The sequence below is a fragment of the Chinchilla lanigera genome, unplaced genomic scaffold (genome assembly GCF_000276665.1).
Source record: "Chinchilla lanigera isolate Chin_1 unplaced genomic scaffold, ChiLan1.0 scaffold00007, whole genome shotgun sequence".
In the NCBI taxonomy this organism is placed as follows: Eukaryota; Metazoa; Chordata; class Mammalia; order Rodentia; family Chinchillidae; genus Chinchilla; species Chinchilla lanigera.
Genome location: NW_004955408.1, coordinates 25,619,855 through 25,647,542, shown reverse-complemented (window position 1 = coordinate 25,647,542; position 27,688 = coordinate 25,619,855). Strand labels below are relative to the sequence as shown.

Here is a 27,688-nt window from a genome sequence, read left to right as displayed (position 1 = left end):
CCCCCCCATTATTATGTTAACCTTCTTTTACTCTTAAAAAAAAAAGTATTTTTTAGGGGGAAAGGACACAGCACTTGCATTCAATTAAGAGAAATATATTCACAGTCCAGAGGTCTTTTTGTTTTTTTCCCTCCTGGTATTAGGGATTGAAACCAGGGCCTTGGTATTGAGCTACACCTCCAGCCTCTTTACTTATTTTATATTTTGAAACAGGTATCTCTAGCTGGGCATGGTGGTGCACACCTGTAATTCCAGTACTCAGGAGGCTGAAGAGTTTCGCTGCGAGCTCAAGGCCAACCTGGCTACACAGGGAGACCCAGTGTCTATCTAAATTATTAAATTACCCAGGTTGAGTCAAGCTTGCAGTCCTTCTGTCTCAGCCTCCCCGAGTACTAGGATTACAGGAGTGTGCCACTACACCCAGTTTAGAGATTTGTTTTTGTTTTGTATCTGTTAGGCCATAAATTCATAGGGAATAGGTTCCAGCGGCTCGGACTTCTTCCCATTGGTTCTCAGGGCTTTTTTTTTTTTTTTTTTTTGGTACTGGGAATCGAACTCAGGACCTTGCACTTGCCAGGCAGGCACTTGTGCCACTGAGCTATATTCCCGCCCCCTCATTGGTTCTCATAAAGTGTGCATCGCTGGCCCACCAGGCTGGTACTTCAGTGGCTTTATTCTTATTCTGACCTCTATCTACTTCTTTTTTTTTTTTTTTTTCTTAATTTTAAACTGCGAGAGCTTTGGAAGAGGACCGGTTACTTCCCTGGGACTCCGGCCATCGTCTTGCCCTCTCGCCAGGCCCCACACACAAGCCGCGCCACGCCCATCTCGGGCCTTCAGCCCCGCCCCGCGCCACGCCAGTCCGGGAGCTCAGCTCCCCGCCTGTGAAGGAGGGGGCGCCACCCCACTACTCCTCAGGGCGAGACACCCTGTGGACCCCGGGGCGTAAAGTCTTTGGTCCGGCAGCGCAGTGCAGGAGACAGCCATCGCCCGAGGCGCCCCAACCTAGGCTCAGAGGGAGGGCAAAGGCTTTGAGCCTCCTCTGCTCTCAAGTTAGGGACCCAAGGACTCATTCTGTGCAAGGTTCAAAGCCTTCATTCATTTCTTATCTCTAGCCTTCCGGTTCAGCCATTCACTCCATGTCTGTGGAGCTCTTACTTTGTGTCAGATGCCAGAGATGAGTATGTAGTAATCCTTTAGCAGAAGGGGACCCCAGAATTCAGAAAGAAAGGTGTCCAAAGTCGAGCAGCCACGTTCAGGCTGATCCTGTACGCTCTTCGGGCTTATTAGCGTCCCCTGGCGGTGGTGGTGAAATTGCTAAACACACGTATTTATCAGTACTCCTCGTCAAGCGGGCATCTCGGTTGGTCTTATTTTAGGTTTTATTTCAGACCCTCTGAGTCAGGAGTCACTTTTCATCCGCAGCTCGGGGGCAGGTGCTGTTAGCAAGACCAGGTGCACAGTGCATAGAGCAGTCAGAGGTTTTCCCTTCCAGAACAGCCCTCACAGACCCATCCCTTCCCAAGTTCACTCTTTTCACTTAACTGCTCCTCCTTCCACTCACCTTGCTGCATGCCTCATGCCCTTTGTGCACAAGGACTGGTTTAGAAGACCCACACCTAACACAGAGTAAATGCCCACTGCATAATTTTACATCCCTGAGGCAGTGGTGGGGAATTGTGTGAGACTTAGCATAAGACCTGCTTGGGCTCTGGCTCTTTACTACTTCCTGGTTCTGTAGCTTTGAGTAAGATCTTTAGTCTTGTGATCACTCCCTTTCCACATCTGAGTAATGGGAATAATGATAATACCTCAACAGTTTGGTGTCAGGATTAAATGAACCCTTAGCACAATGACTGGCACACAGTAAAAGCTTAATGAATGGGAGAAATTATTTGTTGAATGGTGAATAAGGAATAAGGATAGCTAATCTCAAAAGGCTATGGATTTACTGTCAGTTATGGTGCTCGCCGGTTTACAAACATTACCTCATTTCATCCGTTAAAAAGCACTGTGAATAACTTCCATTACAGAAAGTGAGAAAATTAAGGGTCTGAATGAGAGGAAGCAAAGGATAAACATGTTTTACCATTAGATGCTCACTATGGTTATTATTATTATTATTATTTTTTTATCTTTTGAGATAGGGTCTCACTATGGGTGAGGGTGTTTGGGCTGTCCTCAAACTGAGGATTCTCCTGCCTCAGCCTCCTGAGTGCAGGTATTACAGGCATGCACCACCACACCCAGCTGTTTATCTTGCAGCAAAGAAAGATAATAATGAGATTCTGGGCTGGGGATGTGGCTCAGTGGTAGTGTGCATACCTAGCATGTTTGAGCCCCTGGGTTACATCCCCACCAGAAAGAGCAGATGGGGAAATTCCATGTTTATTAACCTAGGAAGATGTTTATTAATCACAGAAAAAAGGAAACTACCAAATAGTATGAACAGTATGAATAGTTCTGTGAACTATTTTGTTTACAGAAAGGCGTCCTTAATGTTAATGACTACCTCTGTTTACTGGGCTATGGGTGACCTTAATTTTTCTTTTCTTTGAACTTTATGGTATTCTCTGATTTTCCTCCAGCAGGCTATGCACATGTATTACTTGTGTAATTAAAATCACATTTAACGATTCAGTGGTAGATCACAGCGATCTCAGGATGTAGTTGTTTCACTGTCCCCATTTCCACTTCAGAGAAACAGGCCCTAAGAGGTTAAGGGGCCAGACTGAACCTCCACAGCCAGAAAGCAGCAGGCCCAGGAACATTCTGCAGGGATATTAAATGTTAACATATTCTGACTTTCTGTTTATCTCCATGAATCCACCCCACCCCACCCCCTCCTGTCCGGCTTTATTGTTCTGCACTGGAATGAACGCCCAACACAGAACATAGCTGCACATATTTGAGTCAGTGGGCTAAGGACGAGGCTCAGTGGTACAGTGCTTGCCTAGCATGCTTGAGGCCCTGGGTTCCATCCCCATCACCAGGAGGAGCTGGTACTTAAGCATAAACGAGAGATAAGATTCTTTTGTTTCTGATAAATATTTAAACACAGCTTGGGTCCTAAAGTATCTGGAGTCTAGGTGTCTAGCATTGCAGAGCTGCCTCCCCTACAATGATATCATGATTCGTCCTCTTTACTGACATATGTAGTTGCAGGGTGGTGGGGGGTGGCCAACGGTCAAACTTGTTCACAATAAGCCCCTTCTCTCGAACCTTTCCTGCCCTGCCCAGGACAAACACTGGAATTTCTCAAGGGTCAATGATCCGGAAGAGTTAAGTATCCTACATAGCTCTCCTGGTTTCCAACAGATCTTATTTTCAACATTTCCAATTCTGTCTTCTAGAACTAACTTCCATTCTGACTCTGATTCTAGCCTCCCAGCTACCCAGCCACAACCAAGGCAGAAAGAATCAATCACACAGCATTACTTCTGAAAATCAGCATTTTAATAATCTATTTAAACCTGGAGGAAGGACTAAAACATTTTTTCCCCTGGAGATTTTGTTTGTAAGAATAATAGCTCAGAGGTGTCTCTTCCATAGGAAACTGACATCCCCCATGTCCTCAAGAGTTTGTTTGTTTTTTTTTTTTTTTTCAATTTATGAACGTGGGATTTCAACTCATGTGCATGCCACACATTTCCGCCCCCACCCCACCCTGTCATCCTCTACAGGCGCACATATTCACACAGCAAACGGACTCCTTTCGGTAACTGGGGAACAGAATTTTAAAAAAATCTGTCCAAGTGACGACAGATACCAGAAATAACCAATGGCAGTTTATATACACATTAGTCAACTCATATGCAAAAGGGACAGCTTTGCTAATTGGAATCAGAGCCAAGATTTACAAATGGCAGAGACTTGAGCTATCCTATATAGATAATTTAAAAAATCCTTCTACTGGAAACTCCCCCTCATTACAAAAGTATGCAAACAATCTTGATATAAATGAAAAACAGGGGCAGGGCTCTCTCCCTGGGACAAGAGAGCATAGCTAAAATTCCCTGGGTGGAATTCTTGCCTGGACCACTGCCCTTCCCTTTCAGAACACAAAGGGAAGAATGAGAGGGAGCAGTGGGGTAGGAACCCCCCTCAGCAGCAAGTAGGGAGACACTGGAGTCCACCACCCCAGGGGCTGGGAATGTGGCGTGTGGTCAGCCAGCAGGGGAACTCAATGGGACCTGGGCCACACTGAGCTGCAGAGGTCCAAGTGCTGGGTCTGGAAGGGGAGCTTTGGAGCGGGAGACCCAAAGGGAGAAGGGCTGGTCCACTTTGTTCCCCCAGCTAAGGCCTTAGAGCCAATGATGGCTGCCTCGAGGAGGCTGAGACATGATTACTGGTGGGTTACAGGGAAGGATAGTTGCCTTGTGGACATAAGCAGACAATCCACATCTATCTGGTCCTCCAAGGATGACTTCCCAGTCATCTGACTTCCGCTCCCTGCCTCAGCAGGACCCAACAGAGCCTTTCTTTCCCCCCAAAAATGTCAGTGTCACACAGCATGACAGCCGAGGAACACTGATGGGGTTGTTCAGAAGAACGAGGACAAGACAGGAATCTGTGACCCACCCTGTCATCCGGGGCAGATCACCCAAGCAACTGGGCCCCTGCTTCTGGGAAGATCTAAACAGGGGTAGGGACGAGGGCTATAAGGCCTGGCCAGGGATGGATGGGGTGGAAGCGAGAGTTCCAGCTACAATGTCAAACCTCAGCGCCTTGTGTGGGAAGGTTGCACTGAAGCCTCCAGGTAGGAGTACCTTTGGGCAGCCTGGTCCCAGCATAGAGAGCCCACACTGACCACCCGGAGGAGAAACCACGTGATTAGTCTGTCCACATGGGGTAGGGGAGACACTGCAGGATTGTCAAAGCCTGGCTGACAGCTGGTCAACAAGGACTCTGGGCTGCTCCCTAAGAAGGAAGAGACTACAGCCCTTCCAGGAATGGCCTGCAACATTCCTAGAGCAGACCTCTTGCCTGACTCTCCTCTTGGAGCTCCTGAGGGAAAGGAATATCAGAACTCCAGCCAGTGTTATTTAACTCAAATTAAACATGGGGAAGAGAGGTAGCCCTGAAAGGTTGAGCCACCCCCCCCACCTTTCCCCCCACCTCCCACACACACTTTGGGATGCAGCCAGATCCTGGGCCAGAGACAGACAGGGTGCTGGAGGCAGAGCTGCTGGTTCCCTGGTCCTTGGCCACTGGACCAGGGAGGATGTCAATGCATCTTGCCCAGCTGGATCTTTTTCCAGGCCTCGGAGGCTGTGAAGATGCACGAGTCCAGAATGCCGGCGACGGTGAAGGTCCCGCCGATGATGGCACAGATCTGAAAGAGGGCAGGGCAAGGTAGTGTCAGAGGTCAGTGCTGGAGGAAGCACCAGGCAGACCCCTTCACACCAGCAGATGTCGAGCACCGCTAGTGCGGTCAAACTGCTCCACGACGGCCACTGTGCTTGGCCCGTGGTCCACACACACTCAGGGCTCCAAGAAAACCACTGCTGGATGATGAATAATTAGAGTAATAATCACCGCCTTCGGCTCCTTTAATTTCCATATGGATCCTCTGAGGGAGGAGGGAGATTATTAGACCAACTTCACAGTGAGGAAACTGAGGCTTGGCCACTACTGCCCAAAGTTGATGAAGTAAGTGGCAGAGCTATGACTTAAATCCAGGTGTACCTTGACCTTGGAGCCTATGTTTTTAACATCTACTCTAACTTTATGGGCTCTGTAGGTTCCCATTTTCAAACTGAAAGAATGGTGAGTCTGAAAAGGCAGTGCCCAAAGTCATATAGAGCCAGGAAGTGACGGTCCTAGGACTTGAAGGCAGGTCTGACAGATCCGCTGCTGCTTGTGGCTGAGATCTGCAGCGGGCTGAATGGGTGGCACTGGCCTGGAGGAACTGGAGCTAGAAAGAAATCTCCCGCTCTCAGGAGCTTGCCTTGTGTCAGTGGGATGGCTAGTAAGCTAATAATCATGCTAATAGCTGCAAAAAAAAACAACAAAGCAAGCACCCAAAGCACTCTACAGTGATTAGAAAACTTACATAAGGACAAAGTTTCCGGCTTACTTTTTTTTTTTTTTGGCAGTGCTAGGGAGGAAACCCAGGGCCTTGAGCATACTAGGCCAGTACTCTAGCACTGAGAGGCATCCCTAGTGCCTTAGGCAGGGTTTCTAACAGAACTCTCTCTTTTGGGAGCAAACAATTCCTCAGTGGAAGGGCTGCATCCTGTCTCTTGGAGGATGGTTAGCAGTGTGTGTGGTCTCTACTTGTGAGATGCCGGTACCATACTCTCCCCCTAGTTGGGGCAACCAAAAGGTCTCCCAACATTGCTACATGTCCCTGGGAGCTCAAGATCACCCCTGCTGAGAACAGCTGTAGAAGGAGGAGATGACAAAAATGGCCTGTAAGTCTATACTTCAAAAGCTTCTGCCATATAATAGTAACTAGAGCAGAACAGCCAATATTTCCAGTGGAAGCGCCGTCTCTGTGCCGGGGCTCGTTTGATACACTTCAGGCCCATTACTCAATGAGCCCCCAGGTCAACCTAGGACGCTGATACTGCTCTTATACCACTGCACAGCTAAGGGAACAGAGGGACAGAGACCCTGAATCGCGTATCCAATGCCACAGCAAGTGGCCAGACTGGGGCTCCTAATATGACACCCTCCTGCAGATTCCTAAAATGAAATGCCCCACCTAATTGAACTATGTGTGCTCCTGGGCTTAGGGTGGCTTGACTTGTGATCGCTTACTGGAGTGTGAAAGTGAGGCCATTCAACCCGTCTATTTTTCACTTTCAGGGCAGTATTCAGTATGTTCTGTGAGATATTCCAATACTTTGTTATAAAATACTTTGCGCGCGATGGCTTTGCCCAACTATGGGCTAATACAAGTGCTCTGAGATGCTGAAGGCATGCGGGGCGAAGCTACTGTATTGGCTAGGTTTGCTGTACTAAAGGTGCTGTTGATGTGTAACACTGTCAACTTTCCAGTGGGAAGTTTATTGGGAAGTAACCCCATAATAAGTTGAGGAACTCAAACTTGCAATTCTCCTGCCTCAGCTTTCCAGAGTGCTGGGATTACAGGCATGCACTACAATGCCCAACTTATAAACTTTCTCTGACTTGTAAGAACCAAAACATGAATAATGGGAGGCAAAATAAGTCCATAAACTGCTTGCAAGAAAATCTGAAATGTCTTTTTCCTTGAGCACCAACTTCCTAAGTACTAATTCCACCCATAACTCCATATACAGCAGGGGCTTTGTACCCTCGTGGGGGATGTTTCTCTTCACTGATACACCCATGCCTGCCCGAGGCTGCAGAGAGTGTGTGGCTGAGCTATATGCGTGTGGCTCCAGAGCTACCATTCTTTTCCCCATGCCACATATTAAAGGCGCATTTAAATGCTCATACAACTCACAAGAGGCCAACGAATACTTGGGCGGCCCCAGAGGCACAGTGGGTGGATGGCCAGCTACTGACAAGCAACCACTGCAGGACTCTGGGACACGGCAGTGCTGGAATAGATCAATCAGTGCCAAGGGGTGGGAGGGCCGGAGACACAGCAGAGGCAGGAGGGAAGGGCAGATGGAACTGGCATTTATTTTTTAAATGATATTTCCATGAGATGAGCTAAGCAGAGGCTTGCAAGGCAGCCTCTGCTTAGACAGAGCAATTCTGTATGGACGGTTGTAAGTGGAGCAGCTGGCATTCCAGTAATAACAGCCCAAGAAACCGAAGTCGCCCTCCAGGGAGTGAAGAGGACTGGCTGTGCTGGAGGGATTATGATGAAGTGTTTTGAAGCGGGCAAGGCCTCTCCCTGCCAGCCTCAGAGCATGACGCACGGGCACTTTTCAGGGAAGATGACGCCAGGGGAGCTGGTTTATTTCGGTCGAGGGGATCAAATGATGGGAGATTTTATACCACAAAATGCTTTTAGAGCTTGGATCAGAGGATAGGAAAATATGACTTAAGCGCAATGGAGCAAAAAATAAAAAATAACCACACATACACACAAACACATCTGTGTTCATCTACACACAATTTGGAACCCGGGTGTCTGTGACTCACATACACCTGGCACCCAGTCTGAAGCCTCCTTTCACTGGGCTGGCCCAGGGTGCAGGGAGAAAACACACACACTGGGGTACCTGAGACAGTGCAGCCTGTGGGGAAACTGAGGCCCAGGGAGCATGGAAGCTGCTAATCAGCTGGTCCAGTCACAGAGTGAGGGAGACCTTGCAGTGAGCACTGTGTGTGTACTGACGTCGCTCCCCTCAGCCACGTCCCCCAGCATGCTGCATCTCTGAAGGGGCTGAGCTCCAGCGGCCTGAGAAGCTGTGGGTGGTGGGACTCCTGGCACATTCTGGGGGTCCCTAAAACTGAGAGAAATCCATAAGCCTGCCCCCACTGGCAGGGCCCCCTGCCTTCATGGCCACAGTCCTCCGATCCTCAGGGGGTATGTTCTAAGACCTGCAGTGGGAGTGAAAACTCATGGGTGGTACCCAACTGTACTTTTTTCCCTACATATAACACCTGCGAAAAAGTCTAGTGTATGAAATAGGCACAGTAAGATGCTAATGATAACTAATAATGAAACGGAACAATTACAACAATGCACTATAGGTAAAAATTATCTGAAAATTCACCAACTCTTTATTCCTGAAATTTTCCTTGTAACATTTTCAGGCTGGGGGCTGAGTCTAGCTCAGTGGTAGGGCACTTGTCTAGCAGGCACAAGGCCTTAGTCCCCATTACTGTCACAACAAATAAATAAATAAAAAGCTTACACCAGATGGCCATGAATATCGAAAATTGCAGAAAGCAGCTTGGTGGATAAGGGGACCACTGTATTTTCCCTTTAAGTTGCTTGGGCCTCCCTGATATGTGTACATGCATAGGCAGTGACCTGCATGGGTGCAGCAGGGCCCCAGGGAGAGGGTTCTGGGTGCTCCCTGGATGTGACGTAGAGGAAGACAGGTGTTGCTGCACCTGGACTCACCTGGGGGAGCAGCTGGTTATGACTGTGCCACATCCTGAAAAGGCCACTATTCCGGTGTCTGAAGTGGGGACACTGAGCTACCAGGCTGTACTGGGGCTGTGCTTGCCCCTGGAGCTGAGCTGTGCATGGAGGTGGCAGGATGACAGCTTGTCACACTTGTGCGTGGATGATGTGGGAGCGAATGTGCAGACTGGGTGTGATCAGAGGCCATGGTCTTCATCGGAAGGATGCCCAGACGGAGTGAAGATAAGGTAGGGGTGCTGCTGGCAAAATGGAATGTGGCAACTCAGTGTCTGCCTGACCTGGGGATAAGGTCCAAGGGAACAGGAAGGAATGGAACTAGACAGCTGGAAGGCTGAGGCAGGAGGATTCCAAGTGCGAGCCACTTAGTGACTCAACCTGGGCAACTTAGTAACTTAGACCCTGTCTCGAAATAAAAAATGCTCTGCGTATTAACTTAGTGTGAAGGTACTAGATTCAAACCTCGGCACCTCTCCCCTCCCAAAAAAGGACAGAAAACAGACACAGTTTCCAGTCTCTAGCCCTTCATGCACACAGAAGGGCCAGGAGAATCAGGGCTTTCTCTGGGGGTACAGAGGACAAGGCAGGGAGGGCTGCACCTGCTTGCTGTCAGTGACCAGAGTGGGTGGGAGGTGAGGCCTGGGGAGTCCGCTGGGGCCTTCCCTGCAGTGACAGCCAGAGAAGCCAGGCTTTGGGGCTGAGTTGTAGCTGTCATTTATTTACAAACTCTGGCCATGGGACAGCTTTTTGAGGCTCGAGCGTCTTCATCGATAAGATGGAAAAACCACTCTTGCCTTGCTAATTGTCAATCTGCAGAAAATACCTCTGAAGTGCCCAGCACTTAGTAGGTGCTCAGTAAATGACACCTAATCTTATCTTTTAAATTTTATTATTTTTGTGGTACCGGAGATTGAACCCAGGGCCTTCACACTGAGCAACATCCCCAGATCTTTTTTAATGCTAATTTTTTAACGTTAAGACAGGGGCTGGCTAAGTCACTCAGTTGCCCAGGCTGAGCTTGAACTCGTGACGCTCCTGCGTCAGCTTTTCAGAGTGCTGTGATTACAGGTATGCACCCCCATGCCCAGAACCTAATCTGTTCCTTCAGTTGACCAGAAGGTTCTAGCCTTGTTGCTAAGATCTCACATTTTCTAAACTCAAGATTCACTTTAATCAGAAAAATGAGGAAACTAGCACTTATTTCCCAGACAGGACTTTGGGTCTGAATTTCCATTCTCTTCCTGGCGCTTTAAGCCAGGGACAAGTCAATTCATGGAGGGAGAGGACAGCAAGGTTCTTTGCAGCTGCCCTGTGCCCAAGTACTCTGAGGGCCCTCTGAGGTGAGACAGCAGCCCAGAGGCCCAGACAGGAACTGTTCTCAGGCCAGTGCCTGAGAGGGTCGGTGAGAAGGACCCTTGGTCCAGGGCAAGGCCCCTCAGGCCAGAGGTTGTCCATTTTTTGACTAGTCGGTGGCCCCGCTCATCTCTGCCCAAATCAGGCTTACGGCTTGTACTCTCACTTCTCAGAATGGCCCAGGGAGAGAGGAACAGAAATAAGGGACCTGCAGTCGGGTACACCGAGGAAGCAAAGGGGACAGGAGGGAGAGGGCCGGACAGGAGCGGCCGAGTAGGTGACCGAGTGAAGGAATACATGAATGACTGCCTCTGCCTCCGGCTGGGAGCAGAGTCCCCAGGCCAGGGCAGGGCAGGGGTGACTCACATCACAGGCTGCGGCGGAGAGGATGTCCAGGAGGGTGGCAGGCACCACCCTCGCTCCACCTGATCTCAGACTCTGGGCCTGTGCCTGGGGGCTCCATCTGGGGCCCCGCTTTGCAGTCTGGCAGGACTTGACTCACTCCGCAGGACTCCAGCGACAGTGTCTGTGGCATGTGTGCACATGTGAACGCCTGTTCCCCGGTCGCCTGCCACTGCCATGCTACTGTCACTCCCCGCCAGGCCCAAGGGCGCTGCGCTGGGGCAGGGACAGAGCTGCTGAGCTACACAGCCCCCTCACCCGGCACCTGCAACCCTACTCTGGTCAGCAGCCCCAGAAACAAAAACAAGCACGATCCTCAGGCCCCAGTGAGTCTGCGATATGCACTCACCTGCTCCCCAGAAATCATCCATAATGCTCCTCTGCTCTTACCCAGTGACTTCCTTCCTGAGCGTCTACAGCTTCCCAAGCTTCTACTGTGACCGGGGTGTAGTCAGCTTATTTGTTTTCTGCGTTTTTTTCTCTTTTCTTTTTTTGCGATGTGGGGTATGGAACCCAGGGCCTCAACCATGATAAGCAAGCGCCCGGCTCTGAGCCCAGCCTCAGGTCCTTGCAGTGTGGAAGGTATGTCTTCTAACCACACTGGCTGGAGAGCTGAATTCCTGTGCTTTTCCACCAGCACCGACACCTTCCCAATTCACGCCCCCAGCCCACCAGTCACCACTGCCGAGCAGGAGGGATGTTCTAGGGTGCAGGCCCAGTCCGAGGCCCTGCCCCGGCTCAGCCAGTTTAATGCCCCTGAGCCTCAGTTTCTCTCATCTATGAAATGGGGCCCATTGTGAGGGAGGTGGGCAGCTGACGTCCAGCGGCCTGAGTGACCCCAAAGTGTCCAGGAACCGCTCATCCACTCTCCCCGTCCAGTAAGTGTGGCTCTCAGAGTTTGTGGAAAAGGCCTCCCCAGAGGAAATAAATAATGAATCGGAGCCCCATCAGTTGCCGCCAGAGGAGCCAGACAGACTGGAGCCACGGATGAGAACACCCAAGTCGTGGCGGCCGGGTGGGGGCTGCTGTGGAGGGAAGCTGGTGACGGGGCCCTGAGACCTCAAGGGAGGCAGAAGACTGGGTGTGGTGGTCCTGCCCAGCTCTGTCACGCCTGCCAGACCCCTCACCCTGCCGGCCTGGCCCAGGGCCTAGGGGACAGTGGGGCCCCTCTCGGCCACTTTCGAGACTTCAAACACCGTGCTCCACCCCAAACACCGTCCACCTTGGTTGAGCACCTACTGTGTGGGGCCTGAGACGGCACTTTTTTCTGCCTTCTCACTCAATCCTTTGACTGCCGGGTGACCTCTGTTTCACACATGAGGAGACAGAGACTCAGAGAGGAAAGGACTTGCACAAGGTCACACAGCTACCAAGGGAGCACAGGCCTCCAGAATCCAGGCTTGGGAGCTACGAGGGTCTGCTTTTCTGTTAGGTGACCTTTTCTTGCTCCCAACCTACTGCCTGCCCCCAGCGCCTATCTTCATGGACAGAGAGCTTCTAAGTATAATCATTTGCTTGATTTTGTTAGGAAGAAGTTTACATATCAACTATCCTGAAATAAAGAATCCCCACCTGCAAAGCCTATGAAATAAGAAGGGTGTACCTTTCAAAACAAGCCGTATAGCAGGTTGTGGTGGCGCATGCCTGTAATCCTACCTACTTTGGAAGCTGTAAGTTCCAGGCCAGCCTGGGTCACTTAGCAAGACCCTTTCTTAAAATAAAATGGGCTGGGGAGGTAGCTGAGTGTTAGAACCTCCTACTTTCAATCCTCAGTACAAAAAAAAAGCCTCAGTAAACAGAACCCACTTTATCTTTTAGTCATTCTCTGCCTCAGCTCCCGCCTTAGAACCACAAGCTCCGGAACTCCGGCCGTGCTCAGACCCAGCCGGATCAATGTGTCCCCAGTATACAACCTTCCAGCAGAGCTAGTTTAGCTCAGATGCCCCAGAAGGATCTGAATGAAGAGTTTTGCACATTTCCGGATCTGAATCACCACGCTTGTCATTTCAGTTTTGCTCTGCTCCTCAGGTAACAGAAACTGCTGCAGATGGGCGGCCCGAGGGTGCACCCCTCAAGTGTTCGCTTGTCGTTTAACACCCGTGTATGATCTGCCTCGGCTGCGCCAGGCCTGCAGTAGGGATGACCGAGACTCAGCTCTCTCGGAGCTCACAGGCGGGAAGAGAGAGACGTAGAGCGAGAGAACCGGGCTGTCCCTAGGGGGCCTTGAAGGCTGCCTCCTCCACCCTAGTGCAGCAGCAGATGGCCTTCTCTTGGCTCACACAGCCCTAGAGGGTAAAACCTCCCGGATTTTGTTTTTGCGCTGGGGAATGACCTCAGGCGAGGGCCACACACGGTGAGCACACACTCTACCGCTGCACTCACCCAGCCTTCCCTCTCGGGTTTGTTTTGGTCTTTTTGAGACAGGGTTTCATTATTCAGTTCAGGCTGGACTTGAACTCACTTTGTAGCCCAGGCTGGCCTCGAACTCTTGGCAAGACTCCTGCCTCAGCCTCCCGAGTGCTGGGATGACAGGTGTGCGCCACCATGCCCGGCACACTCTTAAGTTTTAACTCTGTTCCTAATCAATTCTTAACACCACCCTGGTGCTCTCTTCTTGCTGCCTTCTGTTTACAGGAAATGCACGCAGAAATCCAAACAGAACCAAAGAGACTCAGATACGGGCAGGAAAACTTGCATAATGTCAGCCAGACAGCGTTGGGTGGACAGCTGGCTTCACTGTTATGGTCTGTGGGGCTGTTATCCTAGCATATATGCTCACAACAGCTCTGCTTCCTGTTACAGTATTTCTGTCCCAGGTTGGAAGTTACTGTATCAATGACCCTGGTGTTCTACACCAAGGGCTCCGTGACTTTGGGGGACTCTCTTGCTGCACTAATCTTAAGAATCCTCTTTTTGTAAATTTATTTTAAATAGAAAAACAACAATAAAACAGTTTCAAAACAGGTTAGTAGGGGAGTTACAATAGTTAATGCATTGCATATTGTTTTCTTTGTAGTTGTTATTCAGAGTATGAGCTATGATACCTTGTCCAAACAATATTAACACAAATTTTTTTTTCAATGAACTAAGAGAAACTACCTGTATAACTAGCTTAACTATCTTGTATATAAACATATATTTTTCTTTTTCCCTTCTTTCCTTTCCTTTTTTCTCCATCACAGTTTGTTTTTTCTTTTGAACAGTTTCTCCTCAATTCACAATATCTATTGTACCTTTTGGATCTTATTTATTCTTTCAACTTCTCAGACTAGGGAGACAATATGATGTTTACACATATGGGTCAAATTTATTCACTTATGAGTATGGTCCCAAGTTGCATCCATTTACTTATAAAAGTCTCAAGTTTATCTTTTTTATGGGTGAGTAGTACTCCATTCTGTAAAAATACCACATCTTTTTTATCCATTCCTCAGTTGATGGGCATTTGGGTTGTTTCCAGACTTAGCTATTACAAATTGTGCTGCTATAAACATGGGTGCACATATATCACTGTGGTATGATGTTTTTAATTCTTCTGGGAACATATCCAAAAGGAGAATATCTAGGACTGCTAATCCTAGTTTTTAAAGGAATCTCTGATTTTCACTGATTTTCACAGTGGTTGTACCAATCTACACTCCCATCAACAGTGGAGAAGGGTTCCATCTTCCCCACTGCCCCACTACCATTTGTTATTGATTTTCTGATGATACCCATTGTTTCTGGGGTGAGATGGAATCTCAGTGTTGTTTTAATTTGCATCTCTTAAATGACTAATGATGTTGAACATTTTTCATGTATTTATTTGCCATTTGTATTTCTTCATCTGAAAAGTGTGTACTCATCTCAGATGCCCATTTTTGGATTGAGTCTTTGAATTTGGGGGATCTGATTTTTTTCAGTTTTTTTATGTTCTAGATAGAAGTCCTTTGTCTGAGGGACAACTGGCTAAAATTTTTTCCCACTCTGGGTTGTCTTTTCATTCTATTAGAGATTTCTTTTGTTGTGCAAAAGTTTATTAATAAGGTGAGATCCCATTTCTTGAGTCTTTGTAATATTTCCCTTGCAATCTGGGTTTTGTTCATGAAATCTGAGTCTTCATTTTGTTGTTTTTGTTTTTGTTTCTGAGTAGTGGGAATTGATCGCAGGGCCCACACCATACTAGGCAGTACTCCACCACTGAGCTACATGACCATCCCCTTTTTATTTTATTTTGAGGCAGGGTCTCACTAAGTTGCACAGGCTGGCCTTGAACTTGTGATCTTCCTGCTTCAGCGTCCAGAGTGGCTGGGATTAGAGGTGTGTGTCACAAGGTCCAGTTCAAGAGCCCTTGTTTTAGAAGGCAGAGGTGGAGGTGGCAAAGGAATGCTGCAGAGACAGGCGTGGGGGTCAAATCCCAGCCTTGCTGCTTGCGCAGTCACAGATGAGCTTGTTCACCTTGCTGAGCCTTGGCTGAATTCATAGATAAAACATGAACAGTGTCCTCTACCGCAGGGCTACTGGGAAGGTAAAGGGGTAGCTGTAAAACTGCCTGGTGTTTAATGAGGGTAGCTCAGGATCGCTTCCTTGAGCAGCCCCGCACTGTACATTTGTGACACCGTGTGCAGTGCAGTCCCTGTGCTGGGAGTCGGAGACGGAGGTCAATCAGACCTGGAGGTCATCACCAGGGCGCATAACTCTGCAGTGCGATCTAAAGGTTGGGGGACTCTTGCAGGTGAGGACGGGACGGGGAGGGCCGTGGAGAGGAACACGGACGGGCAGGGCCCGCCAGAGCAATGCTGCCCCTTTCCAAGGGTCCTGACCACCACCTCACTCACACACCCTGCACAGCTCTTCAAGAATGCTAGGCTCAAGCACCTTGCTATTCCACACTTCTACCCTGTTTAATCCCCTCACAGGCCTGTACGACTTCCCACTTTGCAAGTGGGAAAACTGAGGTCACAGTTAGGACTGGCCCGGGTCCAACCAGCGTCTGTCTATTCTGGTTCAGTTTTATTTTGGTTGGCAGAAAAGCAGTATCTCGATCAGCGTGGGCTCGGCGGCCGACAGACTGGGGTCGACCCCGGATGCCCCTGCTGACATCCCGCGTCTTCTCTCCTCAAGCCCTACACCCGCTCCCTGGGTCCCCGCCTCCTCCGCCTGCCGCGCAGTGGCCACGGCTACTGCCCGCCTCCTGCCTGTTCCTGTCGTACACCCACTTTTCTCTGTCTCTACCAAACCATCCCCATACGTGCATTAAAGGAGTGCTGGGCTCTGAGCTGCACCGGATGGGAGCACGGCGTCAGCATCTGGTACTTTTCGGTGGGCTGCAATGGTCATAGCCGCACCGGCCCAACTTGCAACATTATGACGTCTGGGTGTTACCTCCAAAATAACGTCAGCCAAGCAAGGAAAGAGAGCGGACGGCCCTGGAGCCCTCCGATCTGTCACCACAACCCACTTGAAGGCAATCTCAAAAAGGGAGTCTGAGCAAGTGGTGGGCAGGGGACAAATGTGGGTGTGTAGGAGGGGACACCTGTGTGTTGCTGTACTTAATCTGTGTTTTCCCTTTGGGCTGGAAGTTCCTGCGGGAGTGCAGCGCGTAGGTCTCAGCCAGGTGAAGGCCCAAGAGAAGAGCTTTAAGCAGCCCTGGTGAAGACTTTCAGGAGGAGAGACGGGGCCCAGGATTAGCAGGTCCTTAGCAGACAAGCAGAACCTGGAGGCTAGGATGGGGGGGCAGCCTGGAAAGCCAGGGACTTGGTGCTTAGAAAAGCACCCGGGGCCAGGCTGCCACTCCCCTCCCCTCACGCCTGCCGCCCGCAGCTGCTACTGCAGCCCCGAAGCCGCCAATGACAACACCCTGGCCTAAGCCCCTCTTCACCAGCAGCTCTCTGAGGGGCTATTTGCAGAGGCCCCACTTGGAGGTGGGAGGCTTCGCACGCAAGTGTTTGACTTTGAAAGAGAGAAAGGGACATCACAGCAGGTGCCTCCACTTCCCTCCCAGTCCCACCCGCCCTGCGCGCTCCTGTGTGTGTGTGTGTGTGTGTGTGTGTGTGTGTCTGAGAGCAGGCGTCATCCTCACACCTGCTGCCCTGTGACAAGGGCCTTTGAAGCCACACAATGATGCCATCTGCCAGGGACAGCCCGGTGGCTCACTCAGCAGCACTGACCTCATGGTTGCTGTGGCAACCAAGATGGTGGCCTGGGCCTTTCAGAAACACCATCAGGCTAACGATGTCACAGGTTCCCTGCAGCGGAACAGCCCACAAGCCCAGAGCTTCTTTGGCCCACACTTGAATGGAGTGGACGGGGCAGAGAAAGCGGGCAGCCTGCTGGCCAGAGCGGGCAAGAGAAAGAAAAGGGGCCACGAAGGGTTTGGTCATCTCTTTCCTGTGGCTCCGTGGAACCTCCGCTCTCAGGTCAGTGGCTCGCCTCGCCCTGACTGGGGTCCGTCCTTCGTTAGACCTGCCACAGCGGGCACCTCTGCACCTTCTGCAGACCCCCTCTCCTTGCCCTCCACGATCCACATCATGGTTAGAAGATGAAGATCTGACCGTTCCGCCTCCCCGCATTCCCTCTCCCTCCCCCAGTACCTGGCCCCTGAATTTTCCCTTGGGGAGCCCCATCGCTCACAATCTTTGTGCTCAGGTCTGGAAAGGCATAGGACCTAGGCCCGGCCACCAACTCCATTCTCCAACAAGGGAACGGCACCGGACCGGAGCTGGGTCCATGAGAGCACTCCCCTCTCTGGGGTCTGGGCTGGGAGTAGTGAGAAAGAGGTGATTCCTTCTGGAAAATTCTCTTTGAGAATGAAGCCAGGGCAGAGGAAGGCAAATCAAGATTGAGAGCACCCTCCTCCTGACAATGTTTGTGGCTGGATCCAGCCTTGCCTGGGGTCCCTCCACTCAATTTTAGTGCTGTTGTTCTGTACGGTTTTGACTCATGCAGAGCTAGTCACAGCAGGAAATGAAAAAGCCAGGAGAAGATTCCTGATCTTAAACCATTACTATGTGTATGAAGCCAGGTACACTGGCAGGCACCTGTAACCTCAGCTACTCAGGAGGCTGAGGCAGGAGGATAACTTGAGTCCAGGAGTTCAGACCCAACCTGGGAAACACAGCAAAAGTCTGTCTCTCCAAAAAAAAAAAAAAAAAATTTGAAGAAATATAAATGCTTAAGGGCTTCCCTGTGCTATATTTAAATTTAGGCCTCAGTTTGCAAATCTGTGAGGTGGGAACAATCACCCATGTTCTCCACCTTAGTTGACTCTAGTTTACCCAATATCTCCTGACCCTCTTAGCTGAAGCAGGACACTAGGACCTCCTGCTCTGCCCCAAGGACATTTTGTATGAGACCCCAGGAAACTGTACACTTGATAGAAAAAAATCAGCATAAGAGGAAACTGACAACAGCTTGAAGCTGCCCCAGAGGAAACTGGATAAGGTAGAGATAACAGCAAAAAGAGAGAGAAAAGTAGAAGTACTTTGGCAAGAGAAAAGAAAGAAGAAAATTCCACCCAAAGAGCAGTTATTCCTGGAAATAAGGCATGAATGCTACCAATAATAATTTGCATAAAAATAAAAAGTGGAGAAAATCATCAGCCTCTCCTGCAGCCATATGGAGGTTTGTTTTAGGAAGTGAAGGACTCAGTGGCAGTGGCCCTGGAAAACATTCTCCAGGCGGCACGCCATGGACACCAGTGCGTTTCACACAACATTTCTCAGCTTCCCTGGGTCGAAGCCTCCTGTGTCCAGCTGGAGCCGGAGGCTGCGGGGGCAGGAGCCACGGCCGGCACGGGCAGCCCGGCCACTCACCGTGGTGATGAACCTGTACAGCGGCTGCCTTCTCTCCGTGTACTTCACCGTGATGGGGCTGAGGTCATAGCGGAACCAGATGGCAGGGATGATGCGGCCCGTGTGACTGTAGGCGACGTACTCCTGGGGTAGGAGAAGGGGGCGCTGTGAGAATCAGAAGCACAGACCAGGTCTCGTGGCGTCACAGAGCAGCCCTGGAGGAAGGGCCTTCCCCATCTCTCTGCACAGAGCCGGGCTCCACTCCCTCCCACATCCCTTTGCCTGCCTCAGCATCTGGGAGGGTAACACCTGGGGAGACATCCTTCACCCCTTCAGCCACTGGGAAATGGACCACGTGACCTGGAGGCAGCACCGGAATCAAAATACAAACGAAAGCAGAGATGTGCAAGGGAAAGTGTCATCTTGGGCTCAGTCATGAGTAAAAGCGCATTTCCCCGGGGCCATGCCAAGTTCATTTATTTGCTTAGCACTGGTCTGCTGAGCTCCTCTGCTGTGCTGCCTGCTGGGGTCCCTGGGGCGAGGAAGCCCCTTCCCCAGAAAAGTCACAGTCCAACCTTATGCATGTGGGACAGAGGGACAGGAGCTGAGAACGAGTGGCCAGTTCTCCCCAGGGGAATCTGGAAGCCTTGTCAAGGAGGGAACACTCTGAGCCACACACGGGGAGCGTGTGTTTATGTGTGTGCATGTGCGTGAGTGTGAAGAGCACCGAGGCCGCACGGGAGCAAGCCAGCACCGCTGGAAGAGGGACAGCACACAGAACTGGAAGGCAGGCCGGGCCCTGCCAGAGGCTTCCTGAGAACACACACAGCAGGGGCTCAAGATGCAGCTCAAGCTTTGGCTTCCCCGCCTCACGGCAAAGGGGGCTGGGAGGAGGAGCCACAGAATCCCTGCGATGTGGGCGCTTTAGGGTGCAGAACACCTCTGGTCTAGGCTCACGTTTTAAAATTTAAAAAAATTTTTGTGGCTCTAGGGGTGGAGCCCAGGGCCTTGCGCAGGCGGGGCAAGTGCGCTACACTAGCTAAGCAGCAGCGACTGTTCTCACTTGTTTACCATAAACCGAGACTGACACGGGGCACCCCACCCCCGAGTGTCCGGCTTCAGCAGCCCTGGAGTCCTGACCTCCCTGCTGGGGGCCAGCTCCACTCACAGCAGAGGCCAGGGCCAAAGCCACAGAGAAGCTGAGCAGCCTGTCCCGGCCTCGGGGAAGGAGCTGCACCCGTGAAAGATCAGCTTTCTTCAGAGAGAGCTGATAGGGCAGGGTGACAGGCTGGCTCATGGCCCAGAGCTGAGGAACAGGGAGGAAGAAAAACAGCAGCAGCGGGTACCTTGCGGGCTAAGCGTTTTAAACATCACCGCCTCATTTGACAGCAGTCTTATGAGGGGGGTGCCAGCAGCAGTTTAAAGGTGAGTAAACTGAGGTGCTGTGTGATGTGCCTGGGGTCATGGAGCTAGCGATGACTGAGCTGGGGCCCGATCTGGTCCAGAGCTCATGTTCTTTCCGGCCAGAACACATCTGTGTCATGGCAGCTGGCTGCTGTCAGCACTGCAGCGTGACAAGAAGCTGCTTCAGTCCAAATGCAGCCCCCAAAGGCAAGTGACAGCGGCATCTGGAGAAGGGGCCTTTGGAAGGTAAGTGGGGTTAGATGAGGTCATGAAGGTGGGACTGCCGGGATGGCATCAGTGCCTAAGACTCAAGCAGGCACCTTGCTCTGACTTGACCTGCTGTGCTGCAACACCAAGGCCCGACTGGGCCTCCAGCCTCCCTGACCATGAGCCACAGAAACTTCTGTACTTCATCAGTCACTTGGTCTTGAGTATTTTATTACAGCTACTGAAAATGGACTAAGATAGGTATCCTCCATGATATAGTGAAAAAAGAAACAGCATTGCCCTTGAAGAGACACATTGCAACATTAACCCAGGATGGATCACAACAGAGGGGCCCCAAGTCATGACAGAGAGTAGCTTTTGGGTGGACAGATTCACGGTCAGATGGAGTGGGTGATGCAACTGAGACTAGGCTCTGGAGCCCAAGGGGAACCTGGCCCTCATCCTCACTTGGCCACCTTATAGGTCTACAAGCTCAGTGCCTTGATGGAATCTATAAAATGGGGACAACACTCCCAGTGTCAGAGCTATCATAATGATTGAGAAAGATGTTAGAGGCAGAGAGCTCAGCATGTGTACCCTATAGGAAGTCCTCAATAAATGCAGCTGTTGCTCCTCTTATTCTAGTTAACTGAGCTAAATAGTGGGCTTGGGCAGCCTCGGGACAGAAGAAAACGGCAAGTGCTGGTGCTGATGGGGAAAAGCCCACTTATTGGGTCTAGGGGAGCCGTTTCAGCCAATAGGCTTCAAGCATCCATGTGCCATCAGCAGGGTCATCTCTGCAGAAGCCTGAGGCCATCTCTGCCTGAAAATCCCCACTGCTAGGTCTTTCCATTCCATTGGCTCTGATCACCCTCTGCTTCCCACCAAGACCTGCCTTCATGACTCCAGGAGTTTGAGTGTTGGGGTGCTGGGCTGACCCTGATGTTCATCACCTATTAATCCATAGCTGTGCTGGAGTGATTCACCAACCTCCTGATTTTGTTTTTTTATTTTATTTTTCAACCTCCTGATTTTTTTTTTTTGTTTGTTTGTTTTTGTTTTTGTTTTTTTTTCCGGTACCAGGAATCGAACTCACGACCTTGTGCTTGCCAGGCAGGTGCTGTGCCGCTGAGCTAAATCCCCAGCCCCCACCAACCTCCTGATTTTGGATGAAGTGCTTATGTCCCAAGAGCATCTGTCACGTGATTAATCTAGGTCTGAGTCTGAAGGACCTGGACTGATGTAGGTCCTGTGAGGCATTTGCAACCCTGAGCCCTCTGGCGAAAGCCTCTCCCTGCCCTTTCTCAACAGATCATCACATCCTGGTTAGCTTTTCTCCCATGGACGCTGAGACTGCCACGTGGCAAGGACTGGGCCTTTCATCTTCATCCAGAGGACCAGCCAGGCGAGACAAGCCCACTCAGGAGAGAGGCCAAAACGGCAGCAGCAGAAACAGGCTGGGGCGTAGCTGCCTGTCACTACCGCTCATCACCAGCAGAGGGCGCAGTTTCACACCGCTAGCCAGCCATTGCCCACGCACCTTGTTGGCCACCGTGTACTGGTAGGAGTAGCGCTGCTTGCCGCTCTTGTCTTCGTAAACCGTGGGCACGATCTTCAGGATATAGTCGTGGGAGGCGAGGGCTGCGGGGAGGACACAGCAGGATGAAGCGGGTCACATCCCAAACCCTCCCCCCTTGGTAAGGGGGTCCTTTCTCATTCCACCACCAGACAGTCCCTCTCCTCCGTACCACTGTCCGTGCTATGAAAACGATGGCACCAACCCAAACGTCCATCAGCCAGGCAGCCATGAGAGTCGGTGCCGGAGGGGACAGTCCCTGGAGGTGCCAGGTTATAGACCCGGGCAGCACTGTCCTGAGTGTATGCACCAGAATTACCTAGAATAATCTCCAGGGAGCTCTGAGCATCTCTGGTCTCTAGGGAGCAAGCAGGATTTGAGAAAGATCTCATTTCACTGCAGCTATTGGTTTGAATCGTTTTACTTTTCAAAACAAGCTGGGTTTCAGTTTTAAGAAGAAAGAATGCAGCAACCAGGAAAAAACGCATCTATGAAGAACGGATTGGCTTCTTTCCCTGTGTCAGTGAACGGGAGATGGGGTCTCCCTCACCTCCCCTGCAGTACTCCAGCATAATTCTCTTTCACCCTCTTCCTTTCCATCCAGCCAGGACTGGGGCGCTGAGCGCCAGCACCATTCCTGCCTGACTCACCCTGCTGTCCCCAGAGCCCTGCACAGGGCCTGGTACGGCAGGGACGGTGGCAAATGCTTACTGGATGAATGAACGGATGGGAGGATGACTGGACAAAGCATGAATGGGAGAAGAGATGAATCAGCTGCTGATAACGATGAGGTAACCAGAACCAAGCACTGGGCTGCGAGTGGCTGGCGCACAGCTGCCGGCGCCCACCCAGGACAGGTACGGATTCCCTTAGGCCTGCTGGGCTGCTGGCAGAGGCTCAAGGACCCGCTGCTTATTGTCTTCTAGGAGCTTGGGTTGGGGAGCACAGAGTGAAAATAAAAAGTTTAGCCCTGTGGGTTCTAATCCTGGTCTCATCATTGAGTCAGTGCTGTTCTTGGACTCATCCTTAAGCGGGGTGGGGGTGGGAAGAACAGACCTGGCCCTGACATGCTCCCTCCTGCCTCTTCCTCCTCTACTGCATCTCTTAAGGAACAGACAGGGCTTCTGGAATTGCGCTGATGCCTCAAAAACCTGGGAGTGGTGCTGTAGCCTCTAAGCTGAGCCCCGGAGACACACAGGCTCAGGTTTGATCCAGAGGTCAGAGCACTAGGGTTATCTGTGGCTAAAAGGCAGGCCCTGGCTCTCCTTCATCCCTGTGAAGCCCCAGTCAATGGGCCTGGGGTAGGGCTCCACCTCTGCATTTCCACCACAAGTGCAAAGACGGCACTTAACACACAGTGCCCATCACACGGGGCCAAAACTCGAAGAAATGGGTGAACGAGCGACTGCCTTACCAGAGTCACACCTGCGATATTTTTGTTAGCATTTGTGCAAAACACAGGTAGTCTCAAAGGGAAAAATAAATAGCACGTTTAAACCTACCACCCCCAGAAAATTAGTTCACATTCTTACTATAAACTGCCAGACATATGTTTATACATATGGTCATGTTTTCCCCTAGTAGGATCATACTGTAACTTTTTTAAAGGATTGGACGTCATGAACATTTTAAGTCCATGATGCAGAACGGAAGCGCCGTGGAGTTGTTTCATTTCCTCTGTGTCCCCAGAACTCTGCCCGGTGCCTAGCACACAGTAGGTGCCGGGTATCTGGCGCCTGACTGCCAGCATGGCTCTGCCGCATCACCGTCAGCAGCTACACACATATTCCATGATGCGGGCACACATGATGCCCTCAGCCAAGCCCCCTGGCTGGCACTGACGTGATTCCTCCTTTTCACTGCCGTAAACAATGACCCAGTGAGCGTTATTTTCCTAGATCTTCGTACACTCTCCTGATTATTTCCTTAGCTTACTCTCTGGCCAGTAGAACTGATGACTCAAAAGGCGATGATCATTTCTAAGGCCTTTGATGCAATTTGCCAGATGCCCACTGGGGAGACGCAGCACTAGATCATGACCACGGGGGACCCTGATTAGCTGACCCATCCTAGAGGCTGCTGGCTCCAATCTGGCCCAGGCAGGCTCACATCCCCGCTTCCTTCCCTCCCAGCATCTCAGCATAGAGCAACCCTCACATAAAGGATATGATAAATTCCTACACACCCGCTTCCCACAGGGCTGATCTTTTTTATCTCAACCTCACCATTGAGATGGGGTTTGAGTCTGCATTTTTTTTCTATGCTGGGGACTGAACCCAGGGCCTTGCGTATGCTAGGCGTGTGTTCTGCACTGAGACACACCCCTTACTCTAGAATCTGCATTTGTAAGCCAGCCGCGTGCACGGACATTAAAACAATCGCACTTGCTTTGATTTCATTTGCGCCACTTGGGACCAGTGACACCATTCAGCTCTATAATACAGAACACAGATCCACGTGAGAAAGGTTCACCTTGGCTTTGCCCTAGGGAGCTTTGTTCCGGAAGGAAGTTGCCGGTGGCCCTGACGAGACTGGCTAACACTGCGTGCTCACAACGTGAGGTCCGTGCACCCATCCTTTTCCGTGTGGCTCATCAGTCCTTGTGGCAAGGACTCTCCCCACCTGACAGATGCAGAGACTGGGGCTCAGAGTAGTTAGGAGGCTTTCTTGAGGCTACAGGGCTGGGAAACAGAAGAGTGAGATTCTGCAATGCGAGGTCCTCGCTACACTGCCCCGCCACCTGGCATCTCCTCCACAGTGGACTCCAGTGTGACGGCTTATCATCTGCTAAGCACTGGGCACTGGGCAGGGCCCTGGGGACAGGCAGAGTCGTGGGGAAGGCACAGTCCCTGAGTTCATGAAGCTTCTGTTCTAGTTGGATCAACAGCCAAGACCAACAGAGAACTGAAAGAACAGGATCGCTTCCAAGAGTGGTACGTGCCAGCAAGAAAAGGCATCTTATTAGGAGTGGGAGTTGCTCTAGACAGTGTGGTCAGAGAGGGCCTCTCTGAGGGGGTGGCACTGAGCTCAGACTGGGTGCAGCAGACCCGTGAGACAAAGCGCCAGCAGAACTGAGCTCAGAAGCTGAGGAAATGAAAGCCACCCTGCCCTTGGCTGTCTTGTGCCATACATTTTTCCTTCCACATCATAATGAGATGGCTTTCGTCATTAGCCCAGGGCAGGTGAGGCCCCCCACGGCCACACCCTCCATGGGCTCCCCCACTCCGGGGCCTTCCTAGCTCCATTCTCTTCCAGTGTGGGGCGGGTGAAGGGTCCATCCTCTGCAACACAGGCACTGTGGAACATGCTGCTCCTACACGACAGTGACAGTGATCGCGCGACTGCATACTGTCTCCTGGCTGCTATAGTACCCAGATACCTGTGGAACAACAGGAGGCACTGTTCACGGGGAGGAAGGACAGTGCCTGCTCGGCTGAGCGCAAGTGGGCAAAACAGCACACATGCTGGGTGAGACGGTGCATGCTTATCATCCCAGCACGTGGGAGGATGAGGCAGGAGGATCACTTCGAGTGTGAGGCCAGCTTGGGGTACATAGTGAGTTCAAAGCCAGCCGGGATTATGTAGCGAGACCCCATCTCAAAAAATGGAACAAACAACAACAAACACAAAAATCCAGAGCAAATGGCACACATAACTGAGGCATTTCTGTGACGACAAGAAGCTGGAGACAACCGACATCCTGATCTCGAAAGATGCCTTCAAGAACACAGGCAGAGGGGCCGGGGGTTGAGGGGAGCAAACCTGCCTCTCTTACAGGTGGACAGTACAAAGATGTAGCAATGCCCAGTACAAAAACCAGGAAAGGGACCTGTGACCTATGCCCAGGAAAAATAAAAATGACTTCTGTTCACAGACGGAGACTGCACAGAGACACCGAGCGATGAAGTTTGGTTTGTGGGGAGGCAGATCAGGGACGGATGGTTTCTTTTATTTGGGTTCCTGGCCGCGGGAGAGGAAATGTGTTTTAGGAAAAAACAGGAGAATCCATGCAGGTAGAAACGGCGAGTGCAGGTGAGGAGTAAGCAGTCAGGGTGCCCTGTCCAGCACCACTCAACCAGTAAGGGGTCTGCGGGGCATACCGGTCTCCTGGGCCGCGCCGTGCGCATGCGCACATGTGTGCGCGTGGGGCGGCGGGGGGGCGGGTGGCATAGGTCCATGCGCGTGCGCACATGCTCTTCTGCCGTGTGTGGCGAAGTGGCACTCTTTCTAAAGGGAGAGGGCTGTAGGAGGACCCAGGGTTGGTAGGAGGGGTTCGAGCAGGAGGAGAGCGGAGATTGTTGGCTGGTCACCCCTTGACTGGGCCACCTACCGTACAGAGCTGTTCTCAGAATGGACACTGGCTCTGCCATCCCCCAGGGGTATCTGCGGGGACCCTCTCCACTCAGAACAGGGAAGTGGCAGTAATGGCAGTGGTAAGAGTGATGACAGCTAGCATTCGCCGCGGTCAGCTGATGTGCAAGGACTGCCATACGCCTTCCCCTGGGCAGCTTTTCTTCCCACCCCCGTAAGATGGGGAGGAGTCCACCTTCCTCTAGGCCCGCAGGACGGGAGCATGGGCAGCTGCCCTGGCCGCCACCAAGCGCCTGGTGAGCACTCCGCCCTCCGCCCCTCTTCCCGCTGCACCACCGTGGGGGACTCCTGGGCAGAGGGCTGTCCGGCCGGGATACTCACGGTTGGAAGTGAGTCTGTCTGCTCCTCCCAGAGCGTTGAAAGCTCCATGGACATTCTGGACCTGCGGAGAGGCACAGTGAGGGATGTCCCTGGGAGGCTGCCTCCCCCAGGCTACGGGGGACCGGCTACGTGCCACCTAGTATAGGGATCGCCCTTGTGCTAAGGGATCGGGCAGGGTTTGTCTCGGAAGGTGGTGGGAGCAAGAGACAGGGTGGGCTGGGTTCACGGTCGGCCAAAGCTTGCTTCCCATCTTGAGCACCGAACCTGACAACTCTGCGTCCTCTCACTTAATGTCCTTAAAGATGTACTACTGGGCTCATTTTACAGAAGGGCAAACCAAGGGTTGGAGAGGTATCCAGCGACTGGTAGTGGCTGAACCAAAGCCTGAATTCAAATCTGTCTGACTTCAAGCTGAGCTCTTTGCAGGAAGCTACACAGAAAACTCAGGTACTTGATTCTGAGTGCCCCAGACCTCTGGAAGACCCCAAGAAGAGCCCAGGGTGGGGGTGCCCCAGAGCAGGGGCCTCCGATGCTGTCAGCTGCAGAGAACTTCATGTGGCAGCTGGCTAGGCTATGTCCCCCCCTCCCCAGGTAGTGACTGCTGCAGAGTGGCATAAAAACTACATCCCATCTTTTCTCAGAGGATGACGGGAAACCAGGTTAGCCTCAAGGAGTGTCTAAAGCAGGACCTCGGCAGACGCAGGGTGGGAAATATACTACCATGGGCTATGCTGCCAGGGACTCCCAAGCAAAACATCTGGAGGAAGCCGAAGTGAGTCAGGCAAGTGTCTGTGCAAAGGCTCTGTAACCCCAAGGAGGAAGAGGCTGAGATCTGGCACGCAGAGATGGGGGATAAGGGTGGGGCCAGGCTGCGGAAGAAAGGGCCAGTGGGTGATGGGGGTGGGGCAACCCAACCCCACATGCTGACCCACCCGTTTGCTGAACTCTCAACAGAGCTGCACACCTTAAACAGTCAAGGAGTTGGAGGTGTGGGGAGAAAGACTGCATTTGGTGCCTGGAATCTGAAGTTCTGGTTTCTAACCCACGAGGATGGTGGTAATGAAGACAAGAGTGCTAGAATGTTCCCTTCTGTTGCTGTGGATTGTGGTTTTTATCTCATATTCATTTCTATAATTGGATTAAAGCTTGATAAACATTTCTTTGAAGGTTTTTTTGTTTGTTTGTTTGTTTTGTTTTGTTTTCTGTACCGGGGATTTTTGTTTTCTGTACTGAGCTACGTTCTCA

At 51.4% G+C, this 27,688-nt stretch overlaps 1 protein-coding gene and 1 long non-coding RNA gene across 5 annotated transcripts in view; one reads left to right on the top strand and one right to left on the bottom strand.

Moving 5' to 3' along the window:
• Nucleotides 1-3,434: 3,434 nt before the first annotated feature.
• The window catches only part of Ergic1 (endoplasmic reticulum-golgi intermediate compartment 1), a 103,960-nt gene continuing 79,706 nt past the window's right edge, over nucleotides 3,435-27,688 (bottom strand). For all 4 annotated transcript variants that reach the window (XM_013509355.1, XM_005376342.1, XM_013509359.1 and 1 more), the window contains 4 exons: nucleotides 26,444-26,504; nucleotides 21,716-21,816; nucleotides 18,586-18,708; nucleotides 3,435-5,335 (listed from right to left, as the gene is read on the bottom strand). In XM_013509355.1, coding sequence (XP_013364809.1) covers nucleotides 5,228-5,335; nucleotides 18,586-18,708; nucleotides 21,716-21,816; nucleotides 26,444-26,504 — 393 coding nt within the window. In that variant the 3' untranslated portion in view covers nucleotides 3,435-5,227. The remainder of the gene's footprint in view (nucleotides 5,336-18,585; nucleotides 18,709-21,715; nucleotides 21,817-26,443; nucleotides 26,505-27,688) is intronic.
• On the top strand, nucleotides 25,315-27,592 carry LOC102027047. Its single transcript, XR_259717.2, has 3 exons — nucleotides 25,315-26,358; nucleotides 26,771-26,890; nucleotides 27,085-27,592. It is a non-coding gene; the product is annotated as an uncharacterized LOC102027047 (long non-coding RNA).